Genomic DNA, 17981 nt, shown 5'->3' with positions numbered 1-17981 from the left:
CCAGATCATGAAAGTTCAACCACTTTCTACCTATTCAAATCCCAAAATGTTTCAGAAAGGAAGCTGTCTTAGTCTCTGTGGGACCTAGGTGAGACCCATTACTTGCATTACTTAGGATTAGTTATCACCTACAGTTATATATTAAGGCCATCTAGCTCTGGTCAACTAAGTGCACAAATTAACAGATACACTGAAACTATGTTTTCAGAGTTAGTTTTTGGATATGATATGTATAGTGTATGGATCTTTATATGATGAACAGGGGTGAGTTAGTTATGCTGCAACACTACATAAAAGAAACAGTTAAGGATTCTCATTTTGGATCACTAAAATGCTACCTTTATTATAATTAAAGGAAAATCTTATCATGTCTCTTGAAGTGACAACTTTTACACAGAGATAAATAGCAGGGATCTTACACTGAACTGACATTTTTTGTGATATTTCTACCCTATTACTTGTCAGCCATCTGCCTTCCCTTCTTCTGGAACCATCATACAGAGTCATCAGAAGTTTTATGTTTCAGTCCCTAACCCTATTTCCTGTGGCTGACGTAAACACCTATATGATTATGGAGGCATTATTTGCCCTTCCCTAGCTCCTACACCCCCCCCACACACACACTTAAGAGGGCTATCATCACCAGCTTAGAGCACCAAGACTACACCCCCAGCTCTATGGTGCTTGCTGTCATGCAAGCCTCTACTTACACAGGAGCAAGCTGTCTTGATACCTAATCTAAACTAGTAAGTCCAGTAGGTCATGGAGGAGGAGGTGGTGGAGCTGGTGGTGGAAGAGTAGAGTGTGGCATGGAGGGGAGATAGGGCTAGGTAATAAGAGAGATGTGGTTTCTGGCACCCCAGATGTCCTAAATTGTGCCCTACAGCTGTTAAGGTGAGCCCTGCAGTCTCCTGTATTTGCAAACTTCCAGGTAGTTGTGTGAAATGATGGCTCCACATACCCAAAAGCCAGTATAAAGAGCACCAACTATTAAATGAGCCAACACTATGACACTACCTCTTCATGACTATGTATAATTTATGCTAATTAGGTACCCATCATGTTGGCCAAATGTTTATGAGTTTCAAGAGCTTTGTCCCTGATTCCTCAGCTCTCAACTTTCCTTCTCAAAAATGTGGAACAGATAGGCAAAGTGTGGAACAGTTGCTAGCAACTTCCTCTGGGAAGCTCACAGTAATGTTAATAACTGTTTCTTCAAATTCAGAAACTACTATGTGTCAGTATTATTAACCAAAGATATTTGCAAAAAAAAAATAATAATGCTTGTTTTAAAAAATAAATAAATAAATAAGCAATGACTGTGTGAGGCATCTATGGAACATGGAGTTTATAAAACTCGGTATGAATATTTTTTTAAGTGACGGAGTTGAGAGGCATGCCTACTTCTCTTCTCTAGAGGTTGAGAGGTATGCAGATTTTTATAAATAATACTGCATGATAGCAGACTGTTTCACAGAATGTAGCCATACTTTAGAAAGTCACTGAGCAGTGGAAAAAGATGAATTTAGATTTTCAAATTCCTCCCTGCTGCAGTAGACTTTAGGCTATATAAGTTCTTTCCTGGAGAGGGAAACAATCCATATAGCCTAAATGTTACTGCAGCAGTGGGAATGATGAAAATTACTGTTTCCTTCTTCCAGCACAGAACCTCTCTGAAAATAAAATATGTGTAGTATGTGCAGCCGGGTGATTTACTCTCTGATATTGTGAAAAAGACAAACCAGTTAACTGCTTCTATAATGTGAGACCCAATCTTAATAATTGTTAAGCAACCCCCAATTCAGTTGTTAACATCGGGTACTGCTCTAGGCAGTAAAACTTTCCAGTACTGGCCAGCAAATAACAGCATCTGAATTAAACAAAAATTTGTTTCTGCCTGCTGTCTGTCCCAGTAATGTTGCAAAAAGTCAGGGACACATAAGACAATGTGTTACACTGTCTTTTTGATGGCACTTACTAAGTGCTTTACAGTTCTGAAAGCTGGAAAAGCACTTAGTACTTTTTTTTTTCTGTAACTGGCAGTACATGGAGCTGATAAAGCTTCTACACTACAAAGAATTATAATCGGGTGTCCGATCATAACCCATTATTATGTGTTCTCAACACTGATGCCAAAATTCACCTTGAGCTCCATGTCTCAAACACATAATAAGCCACTTATGATCAGCAATTCGATCATAATCCTTTATATTACTCATCCTAATGTGAGACAGAGGAGAGGAAGAAGTAGGGCACCCCTGTTTCCATTTCAAATATGTCTGCTATATTATGGTGCTTTGGAGACATCACCCTACACAAAAAGAGTCGGTTTAGAAAAAAAAAATCTTGTAGCTGCTCAATGCAACACTACATAAATAGCATCACATATAACAATACCTTATTCAACCTTTTTATCTCCAGTATGTAGAACACCACTACTGCAACTGTCTCTGATTCTCTGGAATGTCCAGGCTGTCACATGCTTGGCAACACCCTCTACCAATTACCACACCCTTTGTGGTATCATATATTGGCCACACACTTACTTTGGCCCACTGAAGATGGCACCCTTACTTACATTGCCAGCCTTAGGCATAGGCCAACTAGGCATCTGCCTAGGGAACCACTCAAGCAGGGCTGCTTTTCCAGTATTTGTTTATTTTTATGTAGTAACAAATGATTTCTTTAAAATGTGTTGAATGAATACAGGAAAAACTGAAGTATGGGACAAACTGTGAGAAAAATGAAGAAAAAAATAATCTGGATGGTGTAGGTAGACCAGGATGGAGGCACTGGGTGGTGTGGGGGGTGGTGCTTTGCAGCGCTTTTGCCTAGGGCACCAGTTCTCCAAAGACTGGCCGTGCCTAGTCATAATGTAAAACAAATGGGCAAAATGTGCAATAGTTGCAGCTTAATACCATCTTCAACTAAGAAGCTCACAGAATGTTAAATATATTATTTTATATTTATAAAAACAGCTGATGTTAGGCACCCTCCAAACCCACTGCTGCAGGGAGCCCCAGATTATCTCCCCAAGTATCTGGGCTCCCACATGAAGCAGCCATGGGTTTCTCTGTCTCTTCCACTCCTTCCTCTGCACCTCTTGGGCATTCTCATGGATGTATAACATCATTGCATGGTTCCATTTTTATTTTTCCATGAAAAACTTACATGTAAGCTACACTCAATCAGGTCTGCTTCAGTGAATCAAGGGACCTGACTGGCTGCAGCAGTCAGGGAAGTAAATTCTAGTTTCCTGACTGGCTTTACTGTAATTGGTGGTCTTTTGGGTCAGTTCTGTGGATTATCGGAATGAGCATACTTAACTGCTCAGATTTTTGCAGAATGTCCAGATTTTTGCTTCATATTTTTTGTTTGTTATTCATAAAATTTGTGGTTTTCTTACAAATCTTTGAGTATTGACGTCACTAAATAATGGCAGACATTTAAGTCTCAGACTTCATATCCTTCAGAAGATGTATGCTTAAGAAAAGCCTGCTATTCTAGCAACTTTGTAAGTTTATATGAGTAATATTAAACAAATGTTCCTATTTTAAACCTTTGTACCCCCATTATTTTTGGCTTTGTCCAGATGCTTCATGCTAAGAGGTTGAGAGGTATCACGTGAAGACAGATAGAGGGACCAGCAAATGAGCTGTATTTTTAACTGCCCTTGTAAGGGCAATTTCTAAAAGATCCAAAAAAAACGGTCCTTTTGAGGGCAATTTAAAAGGGATGAATTGGTCTGGTCTGTGTGTAGGAGAAGAAAGCAGAGGATTAGTAGCAGCCTGCTATCAGCTGCAGAAAAGGTAAGTTGCTGGGTTTATTTTTAACTTTATTTTTTGGGGAGGTGGGGCGAGGAAACCTAGAGAGAGGATTGTATTACTTTTTTTGTGCAGAGTTCTTGTGCTAAGATGATTTGGTGGGGGGAGGGGACTGTAGATGCAACAGTTTTATTTCACCTTTGTCCAGAATTCTTCTAAGAGATTGAGGAAGGGAGGCTTGTCTGTAATTAATGTACAGATTTGATGTAGTTTTTTTTAGCTAGTCTTGCATAAGATATTCATTAAAATTTTTGTTTTGTGTACAATTGTGCTGACATATTGGTAGTGGGGGTGGCAGTGGCTGTGAGAATGCTGCAGAATGTACAGATGTTTTAATGTATACCGATGCAAACCCTGTTCTGTTAGTATTGTTTTGTGTATACCAGCAATGTTTACCACTGTGCTTGATGCTCCACCTTTGTTCCATGATAATTTTTTGCTCTATCTGGAATTATTGTGCTGAGAGGTTGGGAGGGGAGTTAGTGGCTGTGAGAATGTTGCAGAATGTACAGCTGTAGTTTTAATGTATACTAATGCAAACCCTGTTATACAAGCATTGTATATACCGGCAATGCTTAAAACTATCCCTGATGGTACGCCTTTACTCTATGACAATTTTTTGCTTTGTCCAGAGTTATTGTGCTGAGAGGTTGGTAGGGGGGTTACGGGCTGTGAGAATGTTGCCTAATGTTCAGATGTTTGCCACGTATTTGTCTCTTTTCATTAAAACATGTAGGGTTATGCAATGCATTTTACTGCAAAATCTATTATTCCAGTATCTTTATTTGCTCATAAGCACATTGTTTTTTAATGTTACGCCTTTGTATTTTTATTTTGCTTTCACTTCATCCAGATTTATTGTGTTGAGACACTGAGGGGTAGGGGCTGTGAGACTTCTGCAGAATGTACTCGTGTCTTAATGCGTGCTAATGCAAACTCTGTTTTACTATCGAAGTTGATTATAGCAAAGTTTTAAAATATCCCTGATGTTATGCCTTTGTTCTGCAGTGTTTTTTTTTTTTTACTTTGTCTGGAACTGTTAAGCAGAGAGGTTAGGAGAGAGGTAGGGGCTGTGAGAATGCTGCACAACATTTAGATGTTTGACCTGTATTTTTGGTTACTCATCAAAAATGTGGATTCATGCAATGCATGCTACTGGAAAAATCTATTATTCTACCATCTTTATTAGTTCATAAGCAGTGTAGTTTAGATCCCTAATGTTATGTCCTTGTTTTGTTTTTACCTCCTCTAGAACTGCGCTGAGACTTGGGGGGGGGGGGTATGAGAGTTCTACAGAATGTACTGATTATTTTAATGAATGCTAAAGCAAACCCTGTTATTCTAATATCTTTCTAAGCTTTGGAATTATACTGAGAAGTTAGGAGGTTGATAGGGGGTCTAAGAATGTTGCACAATGTCCAGATGTTTGTTACTTTTGGTCTGTTCATCAGAAATGTGGGGTCACACAACACATGCTAATACAAAATCCTATTCTAGCATCATTATTAGTTCATAAGCCCAGTATTTTAAATTCTTAATGTTCAGTCTTACTGTAGTGCTGCCTTCATCATGTGTGGGTATTTATGTCCTGTGTGCGAGTCTGTGTAGTCTGTCTTGTGTGTCTGTCATGTGTGAGTGAGTCTGTGAGAGTGTCTCTCTTCAGTCTTGCTGTAGTGCTGTATTTGTCTTGTGTGTCTATGTCCCATGTGTGGGAGTCAGTGTGTGTGTCTTTGTGTACGTCTGTGGGACTGGCTAACTTGATGCAGTACAGAGGCTTGTCATAATGTAACAACTTTGCTACTAAATGCTACTCAGTGTGTGTGTACATCTGTGAGTGGCTACCTTGCTGTGGTACAGGGGCTTGTCATACTGTAATATTAGCACTAAATGCCAGTCAGTGTGTTTACCGCTGTGTGTGTACCTCAGTGCATGGCTACTTGCTGTGGTACAGAGGCTTGTCATATAATATTGGCACAAAATTTTATTTATTTTAACATTTGTTGATCTGGAAAGTCTGACAAAGTCTATTTTCAGTAGAGGCCTGAGGAGAAACGCTCCAGAGACACATGTGGGAGGAAACCCACGTGACCGCAGGGAACAAGTAGACTCCACACAGAAAGCACCCCAGCCGGGAATCAAACATGACAACCTTTTGCTGTAAGGTAACGACGTTAACCACTGCACTGCCCCAGTCAGCACGTGTCTGTACCATTGTGAATGGCCACCTTGCTGTGGTACAGGGGCTTGTCATAATGTAGCATTGGTACTAAATGCCATTAGGGTTACCACCTGTCCCACTTTGCGAGGGACAGTCCCTCTTTGGGCAGCTGTGTCCTTCAAAAAAATTGAAAAAATGTCAAATGTCCTGAGATTTTAGGACAAAAATATTTCCTATATTTTATGTGATAGTTGCATAAAAACAGTTATTCTGTATCTGAAACACCTAAATGTTATAAAAAACAGAATAAGCAACTAAACTGCTACAAGAATAAGCTGTTATTTAGGCAAAAAAGTGAAGTTCTGTCTTTGGGTATGTCTTGCCCTGCAAAATCTGACGTTTGTACCAAAAATGTCCCTCTTTGGGCATTTGAAAAGGTGGCAACCCTAAATGCCATTCAGTGTGTACCTTGGCATTTCAAGTCTTTTTGATGGTCTGAATGTAGTAACACTATACAGCGATTATGAAAAGGTGCTGCATGACCTTGATAGTGAAGGGGGTGTGATGGCAATGTGGTCACATTTATATTCTCTTGGGAGGGCCCCCAAAATGCTAGGACCGGCCCTGCTTATAAAAAGTAATTTTACTGCTTTATTCGTTAGTATTTACCAGTGAGTATCAGTTTAAAAAATTCCTAACAGTGAATACATGAGAGACCATTTCAAAGCGGAACCAAGAGGAACTTGGACTCGTTAAAATACAAAATGAAATTCGTTTCTCATAAAGAGATACACTCCCTTTTCATCAACCTTCTTTATTAAATCGTACAACTACTACTAAGCCCAAATCAACACACTCACACCAAGTATTGTTGGAAGCGCCTACTCTGGTAATACGCAATATTTCGGCGACATGCTCACTTAACAGAAATGCAGTTGGTTAGCTATGGTAAAACGGAAGCTATGTTCACTATGGTTACCATTTACACTGTTTACAAATGACTGCTGGAGGTGTTTGTAAGCCTTTCATAAGCGCTACTTACTTTTTTGTATGGTTACGATTCTTTGTTTTTACTGTAAAACATCCTGATTTAATGCCTGTTGGACAAGTGCATGGGCAATTAACCAACTATGTCAGGATTTTATAATACTTATACGTTTTTAAAAACGTGCATGCTTTGTTTTCTTTATCAATAATTACGTTTTGAGTCATCAGAGCTTCAAATTCTAATCCAGCATTTCTGCAACAACTAAAATGCACCGGATATAACTTGGAATCTGGTAGACTGAACAGATATAAATAAAGTCTGAGACACTTTCTACAGCGTCATTGTGTTGCTTAGCAACCGTATGTGCCTTTTCCCCCGGTGTTGCGATAGTGAAAAATGTCTGTAAAGCAAGCGCCATCGAGTGTTGATAAAAATGCTGACAGGTATGCATAAACATTTTCCTTGGGTTGATTAAAGTTATTTATGTGTACTGGATATTTTTTTCCCAGTAATTACTGCGTGCTCTGAAGGGAAAATATCATAAAATCAACAACTTAACAGTAACTGCAAAGCTACTGTGTTTTCAATGTAATAGATTTTTTGCAGTTATTATTTTTAAAACGCTGAATTGAGCTTAGAAAATATGTTATTGTGACTATTATTGCTCATCAGGAGCTTCCATCAGTATTTTCAATTGTATTGGAAACTTATGATCCAGGTGTATATATTCTAGGATCTTGTGAATTTGGCATACTTTTGAAAGTGAGTCGGTTTTCATTCCTGGGAAGTTAATGATTTTGGTTTGAAATACTTTTGTTTTTATCCCTTGGGGTAGCTCAAAAACTAATAAAAGCAAGCAAGCAAAACAGCACTCTTCTGTTAAAAAAGCAACTACTTTGAAGTCATTCATACTGGACTCAGTCACAGTGGAAAGGGAGTTTAGTGGTTTATATTTATTTATTTACTGATTTATTTATTTATTAGAATTCTTACTTTCCAAGACAAGTCAGTGATAACCTTATTAATGAATTAACCATAAGTGGGTTTTGCAAAAAGAGTATTTCAGAACATCTCAAGTTGGGAAGTTGAGGCAAGTGTTATGAGATACTGTTTTTTTTTTTTAATTTTTTTTACCGTTTTTGGCGATATTGTAGTTGAGGGCCTCACCAGTTTGTTTCGTGCAGAAGTGGGCGTGTCGCAAATTGAGTGACAATGCGGTCTGCATATTTAATTTGCTCGTGCATACATGATATGAAAATATTAAATGTACACAAACGGTTAATACAGTTTTGCACAGGAAGCTGTTCTTAGCAAAGGTCCTGCCAATGATACTGAGGAAGAGTCGGCTGTGACACCTGCACCAAAAAAAGAGTCCATTTGGACATTAATTAGGACAGTGAAACATCGCATTCCGACTCTGACAAAGAGAACTATAATGCTACACAGTAAAAAGCCTGATGACGTGTTTTGACGGTTTCGTTTCTTTGCTGATTATAATATATATTAGTGCAATAAAACTTGTCAATTACAGATGTCGTTAACAGTTTACTGTTATATTTAATGTCATATTACATGTCAGTGCACTTTTTCTTTGGTTGCACATTCGGAGGGAATGCATATTCATGAATGACATATCACGCCGGTGTGGCGATATTGTACTTGAAGGCCTCACCTTGCGTTTCGTGCAGAAATGGGCATGTCACGAATGATTGACAACCAGGTCTGCATGTGTAATAGCTAGAGTTCCGGGATCAAAGGCAGTTACGATGAGGCTGCCTTACGCCCCCAGCGCTACAGTCATGTGTAGCTGGGTTTTTGTCATGCAACATCATCAAGGGGTGTGTCTAATGGACTTAGTGGAGTTCTGAATTTAGCTGTTGGCACCTTACGTTGAAGATGCTGTGCCCGTTTCCCCAGCCCAACTGCAGTGAAGGGGAAACGGCTTTGAGTCACGTTAGCGCCCTGGTCTGGGTTTGGGGTAAGAGTTACTGAACAAATGTAGTTATTTAACACATATGCATTGCTTTCTGATTAAGTGTCTTTTGCAGAGTTGATTCATTCAAGGAAGTCATTTTGTGTTAGCAGATAATTCATTTTCTCTTTGGTGAGTATAGGCTGATTTTCAGCAATTAGCTGTGGAAATTCGGAAACAGCGTGTTGTTATTTGGTTTTGTTATCGTCACTATTGAGGGAATGCATATTCATTAGTGCCTGATTATGAAATAGCACAGGGGCGGGGCTTGCTACTGCGCATCTGGTGAGGCCCTCAACTACAATATCGCCAGAAATTATATATGTATGGAAAACGTAATAATGTTTTAAAATGTTTTGTAGCATGCAAGTGTCACTCTATGATCATTATTTCTCCTACTGAAACTCCTGTTCATATTCAACTTTTCTTTCATTGGACTTACTGTTGCACTTGTTATGTAACATTGTTTCATCACGACAATCTTTTAATTGTTGTCACCCCTCGTGTAATTAATCATTGGTTATAAGTAAATAAAAAGAAATGTGTTAAAAAAAGAAAGAACAATGCTGTTATACCCAGTAATGGTAATGCCATCAGGAGCTAAACAGTATCTCTGTAATATTATTATTTTATATTTTATTTATTGACATTTGTTAGCCGGGTTTGTCCAACTGGGCTTGTGGCCCATTTTCAGTGGAGACCCGAGGAGAAAAGCTCCAGTAATACATTTTAAAACAAGTACAATTTTAAACATTATTGATATAATAGCAGTTATAGCAAAACTATTCACATCTGTTGGGTTACATGCATAAAGTTAAAGTTGCATTAAAAAGAAGCTAAGTAACAATTTTACACTGATATAGTTCAATAGGTCAACAATAAACATTTTTTGTTTATATAAAATTGTGCAAATGTATACTAGACACATTGGCAAGAGAGAGGTGTAATGAGGTACTAAGTATGGTTCTTTTGAGGGTACATAAAGGGAAGGAAGACTAGGTAGGGTCATGGCAAGGGCAGGTTCTGGAATTGAGAAAATAAGCTTTTAGTTCATTTTTAAAGTGTGAGGTGTGGGAGATTGAACGTAAGTCAAGGGGAAGTTTGTTCCAAGCATGGGCAAGGGTGTGTTTGTAGAGTAGTTTGCCTACTGACCTTTTTGGGTGGTAGATATCAAGTAATTGTTGGTTAGAAGTACGGAGGGTCCGGGATGGGATGTAGATTGAGACTAAGGAAGATAGAGATGGACAGAAGGAGGGTTTATAAAGAATAGAGTGTAGCATATGAAATTGATAAGATAGCAGAAACTGGGGAAGTTCAAGCCACTGAAGAGAGTTTAAAGAAATGCAGTGGTGTGAGTTGATATGAATGATATCGGCATCAGGACGTTCTGCGAAAAGACGGAAAATTGAGATATCAGAGAAGTGAAGTATTTATTATTAATAAAAACTTGATAAAAATATACATATACACTTCACTTACACCCAAAAATAAAGAGAAACCCAAAAAACAAAACAGAATGAAGAAGAACCCTACAGCTTAAAACGGCTTTTCAGAAGCCTGCTATACTGTTGTAAATGGTGTCCCAAACTAAACGATAGCTTGAAGGGCTAACAAACGGCAGTTGTGTTTATATATTGGGAAAGGACGCTACCTGGGAAGAGGAATTTGGACATTATTCCTCTCCCCAGGTGAAAATCAAGCTGACAGAATAGTAATTAATTCTTTACACACCCTTCTTACGTTACCAGACATTGTTTTGCAGAAACATAAGAAACTATGTGACTTTTGCAATGTGGTTGTGATAATACTTAAGTACCCAACATTTTATACTTAAAATGGGACAAAGCTTTGTGCTTCATGTTTCATTTTTACAGGCTCCCAGTTTTTACTGCACTTCTTGTGGACAGTTATTGCAATATGTAGTTTTCCACCTTTTGCAATTCTTTTTACTTCAGTTCAGTTTGTTGAATATGTCACAGTGGCAGGGGGGATTTCTGTTCAGTTTTGTTGTCTTATGATAGCAATTCATGCTGTCTCACTTTTTATAAAGATTAGGTGAGCATTTGGATGTTCTTCGTCTCCCATTGCTGCAGTCCTTACATATGGGTATTCCGCTGTCCACAATCGGCCCGAATACCAAAGGGCTAGAACCGGCGTCGGTCATCGGCGCCCGAGACTGACGTCAGTACGCCAGTACAAATGCGCATGACCGACGCCATAACCTCAGTCTTTCTTGCCGCATGGTCCTAAGCAGAAGCAGCATTTGCAAGTGCTGTTCGGCATTCTGGAATTGTCGGTTTTCGAGTTTCAGACCGGAGACCAAGTTGGGCTAAGTACCCCGTTGGGGACACTTTTGTCTTTTTCTTGCCTCAGTATTGACGGATGTCAGAAAAAGTTAATAACTGTATTTCTTGTGGGAAACAGATTCCTCATAGGGATTACCATTCACTCTGCATTCCTTGTTTAGGGCCTGAGCACGACGTTGTTGGGTGTCGCTTTTGTGCTACTTTTAACAAGCGTACTATTAAACGTCGGTTGGACTGTGCTAGGCTGGTGTTTGGTAAACGCTGTAATTACAAAATGCCGTCGGATTCTCCGACGACTGGTTCTTCTTCTAAGAAACGCAAAGAAAAGTCTTTGCGGTCCAAACAGGATGAGTCGTCCACTCCGGACGCCGGTTCTGTGGTACCACTGGCTACTTCAGCGGCTCCTTCTGAAAGTTTACCTGAGTCTCAAGGGGAGCCTTTGTTACTACAGGAAGTGGCTTCTCCTGTGTTAGGCCAGGCTGAGGATGCTTCTCTGATGTCAGTGGTTCCCTCCCCTCATAGGGTAGTTAGGCCTCCTCCTTCTCAAAGCAAGGCCCACTCTAAGTCTAAGTCTGCCCCTGCTGGTGCTAGTCCCCAGGGTCCAGCTCCTAGGAAGCACATGTTAAAGATGGCTGAAGATTTGATTACTTTAATTAGGGGTTCTATGCCCCCCCCTGCGAAGAGGCCCAGGGTAGAGACAGAGTTGGAGGGTTTGGTTCAGTCTTCCAATGAGTCAGATTCCTCTGTGGAAGAACTTCAGGATTTCCCTCCCTATTCTGATTCGGAGGCTGAGGACACTACTCCCTCTGCGTCCCCTCCAGAAGATTTTTCTTTCTCTGAGACTTTGCATTCCATGAGGGAACATTTCAAATGGGAGGGCCAGGATTATTCTGATTCTCGTAAAAGCTAAGAGAATTCTTGTTTTTGCCTCAGCATAGGCCCTTGGCTATTCCCCCTGTACTGGATATTGTTCAGGATGTATTTTCTGAGGCTGCCCTTAACCCAGATTCTCTGCCTCCTGCCCCGGTTAAACCAGATAGATACTACAGGGTTCCGGAAGCTCACAAGTACTTATATAAGAGTCCTAGGGCTGATCCAGAAACTATTACTCAAGGCCCCAAAGGTGTTAGGGCTTCTGTGGTTAGGAATCCAGTTCCTCTGGACAAGGATGCTAGGGCCCTGGATAGGTGGGGTAAAAAACTGTATACCTCTTCTACTTTGGCTATGAGAGCTTTAAATTGTCAGTTTCATATGCTCGGTATCAAAATTATTTGCTGGGCCAATTGAAATGTAAAGTAGATGCTTTAGCTGAAGGTATTGAATGTAAGGAGCTTCAGGATTTAGTGCATGCTTCAGACCAAGTTGGTAAGCATTCTTTGCAGTGTGGTTTTGATGCTTTACAGGCTTCTTCCAGGGTGGCTGCTACTAGTTCAGTTGTTCGCAGGCATGCTTGGCTTAAAGATCAGACCTTATCAGAGCATGTTAAGGCTCGAATTATGGATGCTCCTCTACAATCTGATGTTCTTTTTGGTCCTGCAGTAGAATCAGTTTTGAAGAAAATGGAGGAAAAAGCTAAGTCTATGCAGACTGTTGAGGACTTTTTACAGGTTCAGCCCCCTAAGTTCAGTAGGAATTGGCCTGCTAAGGGTTGGTCTTTCCCCTCTTCGGATTATCAATCTAGGGGCAGGTCGAGGCGAGGTAGAGGTAGGGCTTCCTCTCAGGGCCCTGTTACTTCTAGGTCTTTGAGTTCTTCTACCCCTTCTGCTGGGGAGGGCAGGGGTCAGTCCTTTTGGAAACAGACCCAATGACCCGTGTCTTCAGCTGCCGGACTCTGCCTTGCTGGCAGCCCCGCTAGGAGGAAAACTGGGACTTTTCAAAAGGAATTGGCATTTGGTTACCCAAGACAAATGGGTATTGGACATAATAGATCGAGGCTACAAATTTTATTTTCACACATTCCCTCTTTTCAAGGGTATGCCGGATGTGCCTCATCAGCAAAGACTGGAAGCACAGACACAAATTTCTTCTCTGCTTCAGTTGGGAGCAATACAGGAAGTACCTTCTGCAGAAAGAGGCACAGGGTTTTATTCCCGTCTTTTCTTAGTGCCAAAGAAAGGAAATACTTGGAGACCAGTTTTGGACTTGTCCATTCTAAATACCTTTCTGGAAATTCCAAAATTCAAGATGTTAACACTGCAACAGCTGTTACCTATGCTGGGCAAAGATCACTGGATGGTGACTCTGGATCTCAAAGAGGCCTATCTTCACATTCCTATCAGGCCCAGTTGCAGGAAATTCCTGAGATTTCGGAATGGGAGTTTGCATTATCAGTTCTCTGCATTGCCCTTTGGCTTGTCTACTGCGCCCAGGGTATTCACAAAAGTCCTGGCTCCAGTAATAGCTTTTCTCAGACTAACAGGAATTCAAATTTATCCTTATCTGGATGACTGTTTGATTCTGGCTCAAAGCAAGCACGAACTTCTTCAACATCTGCAGTATGTAATGACAGTTTTGAGATGCCTAGGGTATTCTGTGAACGAAATAAAGTCCAGTCTAGTACCCTCACAAGAGATGTGTTTTCTGGGTGTGAAACTGAATACAGCTGCTCAGATGGCATTTCTTACCCCGGACAAACAAAGAAATCTTCACCTATACTTCCAACAGCTATCAGTAATGTCCAGGCTGACTGCAAGGACAGTCCTTCAAGCCTTGGGGTTCATGGCATCTTGCATTCTAGTACTTCCCAATGCCAAACTGCATATGAGGAAGCTACAATGGTATCTCAAAAGCGTTTGGACTCAACACTGCCACGATTTGGACACTGTCATTCGGATTCTACCTTGCATTCAGAGAGAATTTCTGTGGTGGGCTCAGGAATGTCACCTCTCTGTGACCCAACCAGAGGCAAGTCAGATATTGACGACAGATGCCTCGGAGTCAGCCTGGGGAGCTCATTTCAGAGGAAAATGGATTCAAGACCTTTGGCCCCAGAGCTACTTCACTTGCATATCAACATGAAAGAGATGCTGGCAGTTCAATTTGCTTTGGAAGGATTCAAGAGCCTACTTCAACCAGGACTGGTGTTGATTCGAACAGACAACACGACTGTCATGTGGTACATCAACAAGCAAGGGGGAACTCATTCTTACCCTCTTTGCAGACAAGCAATGCTGTTATGGGAAACTGCTTTGAATCTGCACATCACTCTTCGAGCATAGTTTCTGCCAGGAGCACAAAATTCTTTAGCAGATGTTCTGAGCAGACAGATTGTGGATCCTCACGAATGGAAATTGGACCCTCAGGTATTTCTTCAGTTGACAATGGCTTGGGGAACTCCAGACATAGATCTGTTCGCTTCTCCTCTGAATTTCCAACTGCCACTGTTTTGCACAAGGCTATTTCATCCAAAAGCCTGGAAAATAGATGCACTATCCTTCAGTTGGAGCAACCTTCACGTGTATGCTTTTCCTCCTTTGCCTCTTCTTCCCAAGGTGCTGTTGAAAGTCAGGAGGGACAAACCTTGCATGATCCTTATAGCACCGGATTGGCCTCGTCAGCATTGGTACCCTCTGTTGAGGAGCTTAATTCATGTACCACCTTGGCCATTACCACAGATTCCTCACTTATTGTCTCAGGAAAACAATCATTTTCTCAATGTCAGGGTGCAATCCCTACACCTGACAGCCTGGCGCATTCTGTTTTAGAGAAGGAAGGCCATCAGCTCCCTCAACAAGTTTTGGATGTTCTTTTGGAAGCCGGGCGTCCTAGTACTCGGAAAGTTTATGCTGGTAAATGGAAGAGATTTTTTCTTTGGAGTTCAGCTAAAGGCTTTGATGTCGAATTGCCTAATTTGAGTTGTACATTGCAATATTTGACTATTTTATTGGACAAGGGTTTGTCCTTCTCTTCTGTAAAAGTGCATGCTGCAGCTATTTCTGCTCACTATGATTGTGACCCTCCTTTATTTTCACATCCATTGGTTAAACAGTTTCTTAGAGGGGCAAAGAATATAAGACCCCCACGGAGGGCTCCTACTCCTACCTGGGATCTTAATTTTGTTTTGGAAAAGCTGACTCTGCCTCCTTTTGAGCCTGCAGCTACAGCTGAATTGCAGTTGTTGTCTTGGAAGACTGCTTTTTTATTGGCTGTTACTTCTGCTAGAAGGGTATCTGAATTACAGGCCCTCATGGCAGTGGAACCTTTTCTGATTTTTCACAATGACAGAGTTTCCTTACGTACTAATCCTACTTTTCTGCCTAAAGTGATTTCTAATGTGGCATCGAACCAATCTGTACATTTGCCTACTTTTTATGCTAACCCCCAAAATGAAGGGGAAAAAGTTTTGCATTCTTTGGATGTACATAGGCAGTTAAGATATTATTTGAGCAGAACCAAAGAGTTCAGAAGATCTCAACAATTATTTGTTTCGTTTGCTTTGTCTTCACAAGGGAAGGCTGTCTCGAAACAGACTATTTCCAAGTGGATTGGACATTGTATTGCTTTTTGTTACTCTCATCATGGCAAGGATGTTCCAATTGGGATCAGGCCTCATTCTACTAGGGCTACGGCCACCTCTACTGCTTTTTTGAGAGGGGTAGCTACTAAAGACATTCTGGAGGCAGCTACTTGGAGTTCTGTACATACCTTTACAAAGCATTATCATTTACCTCTTTATTCTGGGTCTAGGGCTGGGTTTGCCACTGCAATCTTACAGGGCATGTCAGCAGCCCCTACTGCTATTTAGTTGTCCAGCCTCCCTTTTTTCCGTTGCTCTGGGATTCTACCCATATGTAAGGACTGCAGCAATGGGAGACGAAGAACATAGTACAGTTTTGTACCTACCATAAATGTAGATGTTCGAGGATCTCCATTGCTGCAGTCCAATTTCCCTCCTTCCCCCCTTTTCTTTTTAGGTTCGGGTTTGGGTGGTGTTTTTTGCATTCTGACGTCTGAGGCAAGAAAGACTGTGGTTATGGCGTCGGTCATGCGCATTTGTACTGGCACGTACTGACGTCAGTCTCGGGCACCGATGACCAATGCCGGTTCTAGCCCTTTGGTATTCGGGCCGATTGTGGACAGCGGAATACCCATATGTAAGGACTGCAGCAATGGAGATCCTCGAACATCTACATTTATGGTAGGCACAAAACTGTACTTTTTACACACAACATTGTATACAGCTATACAAATATTTGTCTGCATTGTACTTGTGTCTATGAACATGTGCATTCCTTTGTATGTACACAAAATATGTGTCTGTGTGATCTTGGAATCACAGAAAATACAGAGCAACTGAATCAAGTGTCCATTAATACCTTTTAATACTCACCCTTAAACCATACTTCTGGTTTGAAGCAACTGAAGAAGTTCCATGTTGCTTGTTTTTTTTATTGTATTTTGGTTAATTCTATTTGTAAGGGAGTGCACCTGTGTAGACCTGGCAAGATTTGGTTAATGGGAAAGCCACTCTGCCTATAACCAGAGTAAACAATTTGATGGTTGCATACCCCTTAACCTCCTGGCAGAAAAAGTCTGGACAAAGCCAAAAAACAATGTGAGACAACAGCACAAAATGAAGGAAAGATTTTGTTTCTCACATAGACTTAGAATGCTGCTAGAATAACAGGTTTTGAGTTAACATACATTTTCAGGAGAATATTAAGTCTGAAACTGAAATGTTTATCATTATTTAATAACTTCAGTTGTCAATGATTTGCCATAAAACTACAAATTTTTAGAGGAGCAAACTAAAAATATGAAATGAAAATCTGGATAGTTGAGAAGTATGGGAGGTTGACTCTGTATATGAGATGGCAAAACTTTCCATTTGGACTCATCTTCTGCAAGTTGTTCAAGTAGTAGGTGGACATAATTGATTGACAGCTGTCTGCTTTGCAGTGACAGGCAAGGGGTGGGAATAATGGACATCAAGTAAGGGGACAAAAACAGGCAGCATAACATACATCGGGGCCTTCCATCTCCTGCACCCTTTGCTTTACATAATTTTAAATTATTTTTAGTCCTACTGGGGGGGAGTGGGGAGAAGCCCCTGATGTATGTAATGCTGTATGCCTTTTTAATCTGTCATCTTTTAAAGCATAAGATCATCACAGTGCTCCTAACAGCAGTGGTGGGATGATGTTGCTAGAAACGTCCATGAATTTGCTGATCTCTAATGTAAAATATCACCATGTATCCAAAAGCATGAGCACTTCATTCTGTAAGTCATGCAGTTGCAATGATGATCCTCTTCTCTAAGTCATTTAGATTACGGTAAGCATTGCCAAATTATACCAAATATCATTCTGTAGTAAGGGTACTATAGGGTATTCACTGTTTTCTTATTTGACTAGAATGTTAACAGTAATTTACATCTTTAGTAAGTTAAGATGTCCTTCTGTATCACTGTTGCAGTATTCCTTACAGTAGGGATCCCCTGCCTAGGGAAGCCTGACATCCGACTAGTATACCAAAGCCTTAGGTTGTAATAGGGACATTGTACATTACACTTATGCTCTCCCTGCATGGTATAGGGGATAAAGGTGACGTACAAACATACCATCCTAAGAACTTCTTTGCCGCCAGTCCGAACACCATCTCCAATCGTTTATCTGAATGCTGTTTCTTCTGCTAGTTGCCAAGTCATTTTCAGATAAGTGCCCCATTGGAGTTTTTCCTCATCTTATTTTATTCATGGTTGTTGGTTTACATGTCATCCAGAAAGGGAAAATGC

At 40.6% G+C, this 17981-nt stretch overlaps 1 protein-coding gene across 1 annotated transcript in view; it reads left to right on the top strand.

Moving 5' to 3' along the window:
* Positions 1-6925: 6925 nt before the first annotated feature.
* SPEF2 (sperm flagellar 2) overlaps positions 6926-17981 on the top strand; it is a 2540087-nt gene continuing 2529031 nt past the window's right edge. The window contains exon 1 of the mRNA XM_044069998.1: positions 6926-7413. Coding sequence (XP_043925933.1) covers positions 7367-7413 — 47 coding nt within the window. The 5' untranslated portion in view covers positions 6926-7366. The remainder of the gene's footprint in view (positions 7414-17981) is intronic.

This window comes from Protopterus annectens, chromosome 1.part0 (assembly GCF_019279795.1).
Source record: "Protopterus annectens isolate FY-2018-M chromosome 1.part0, PAN1.0, whole genome shotgun sequence".
Lineage (NCBI taxonomy): Eukaryota > Metazoa > Chordata > Ceratodontiformes > Protopteridae > Protopterus > Protopterus annectens.
Note: the sequence above shows the minus strand (reverse complement) of the source record. Positions and strands in the feature narration are given on the sequence as shown.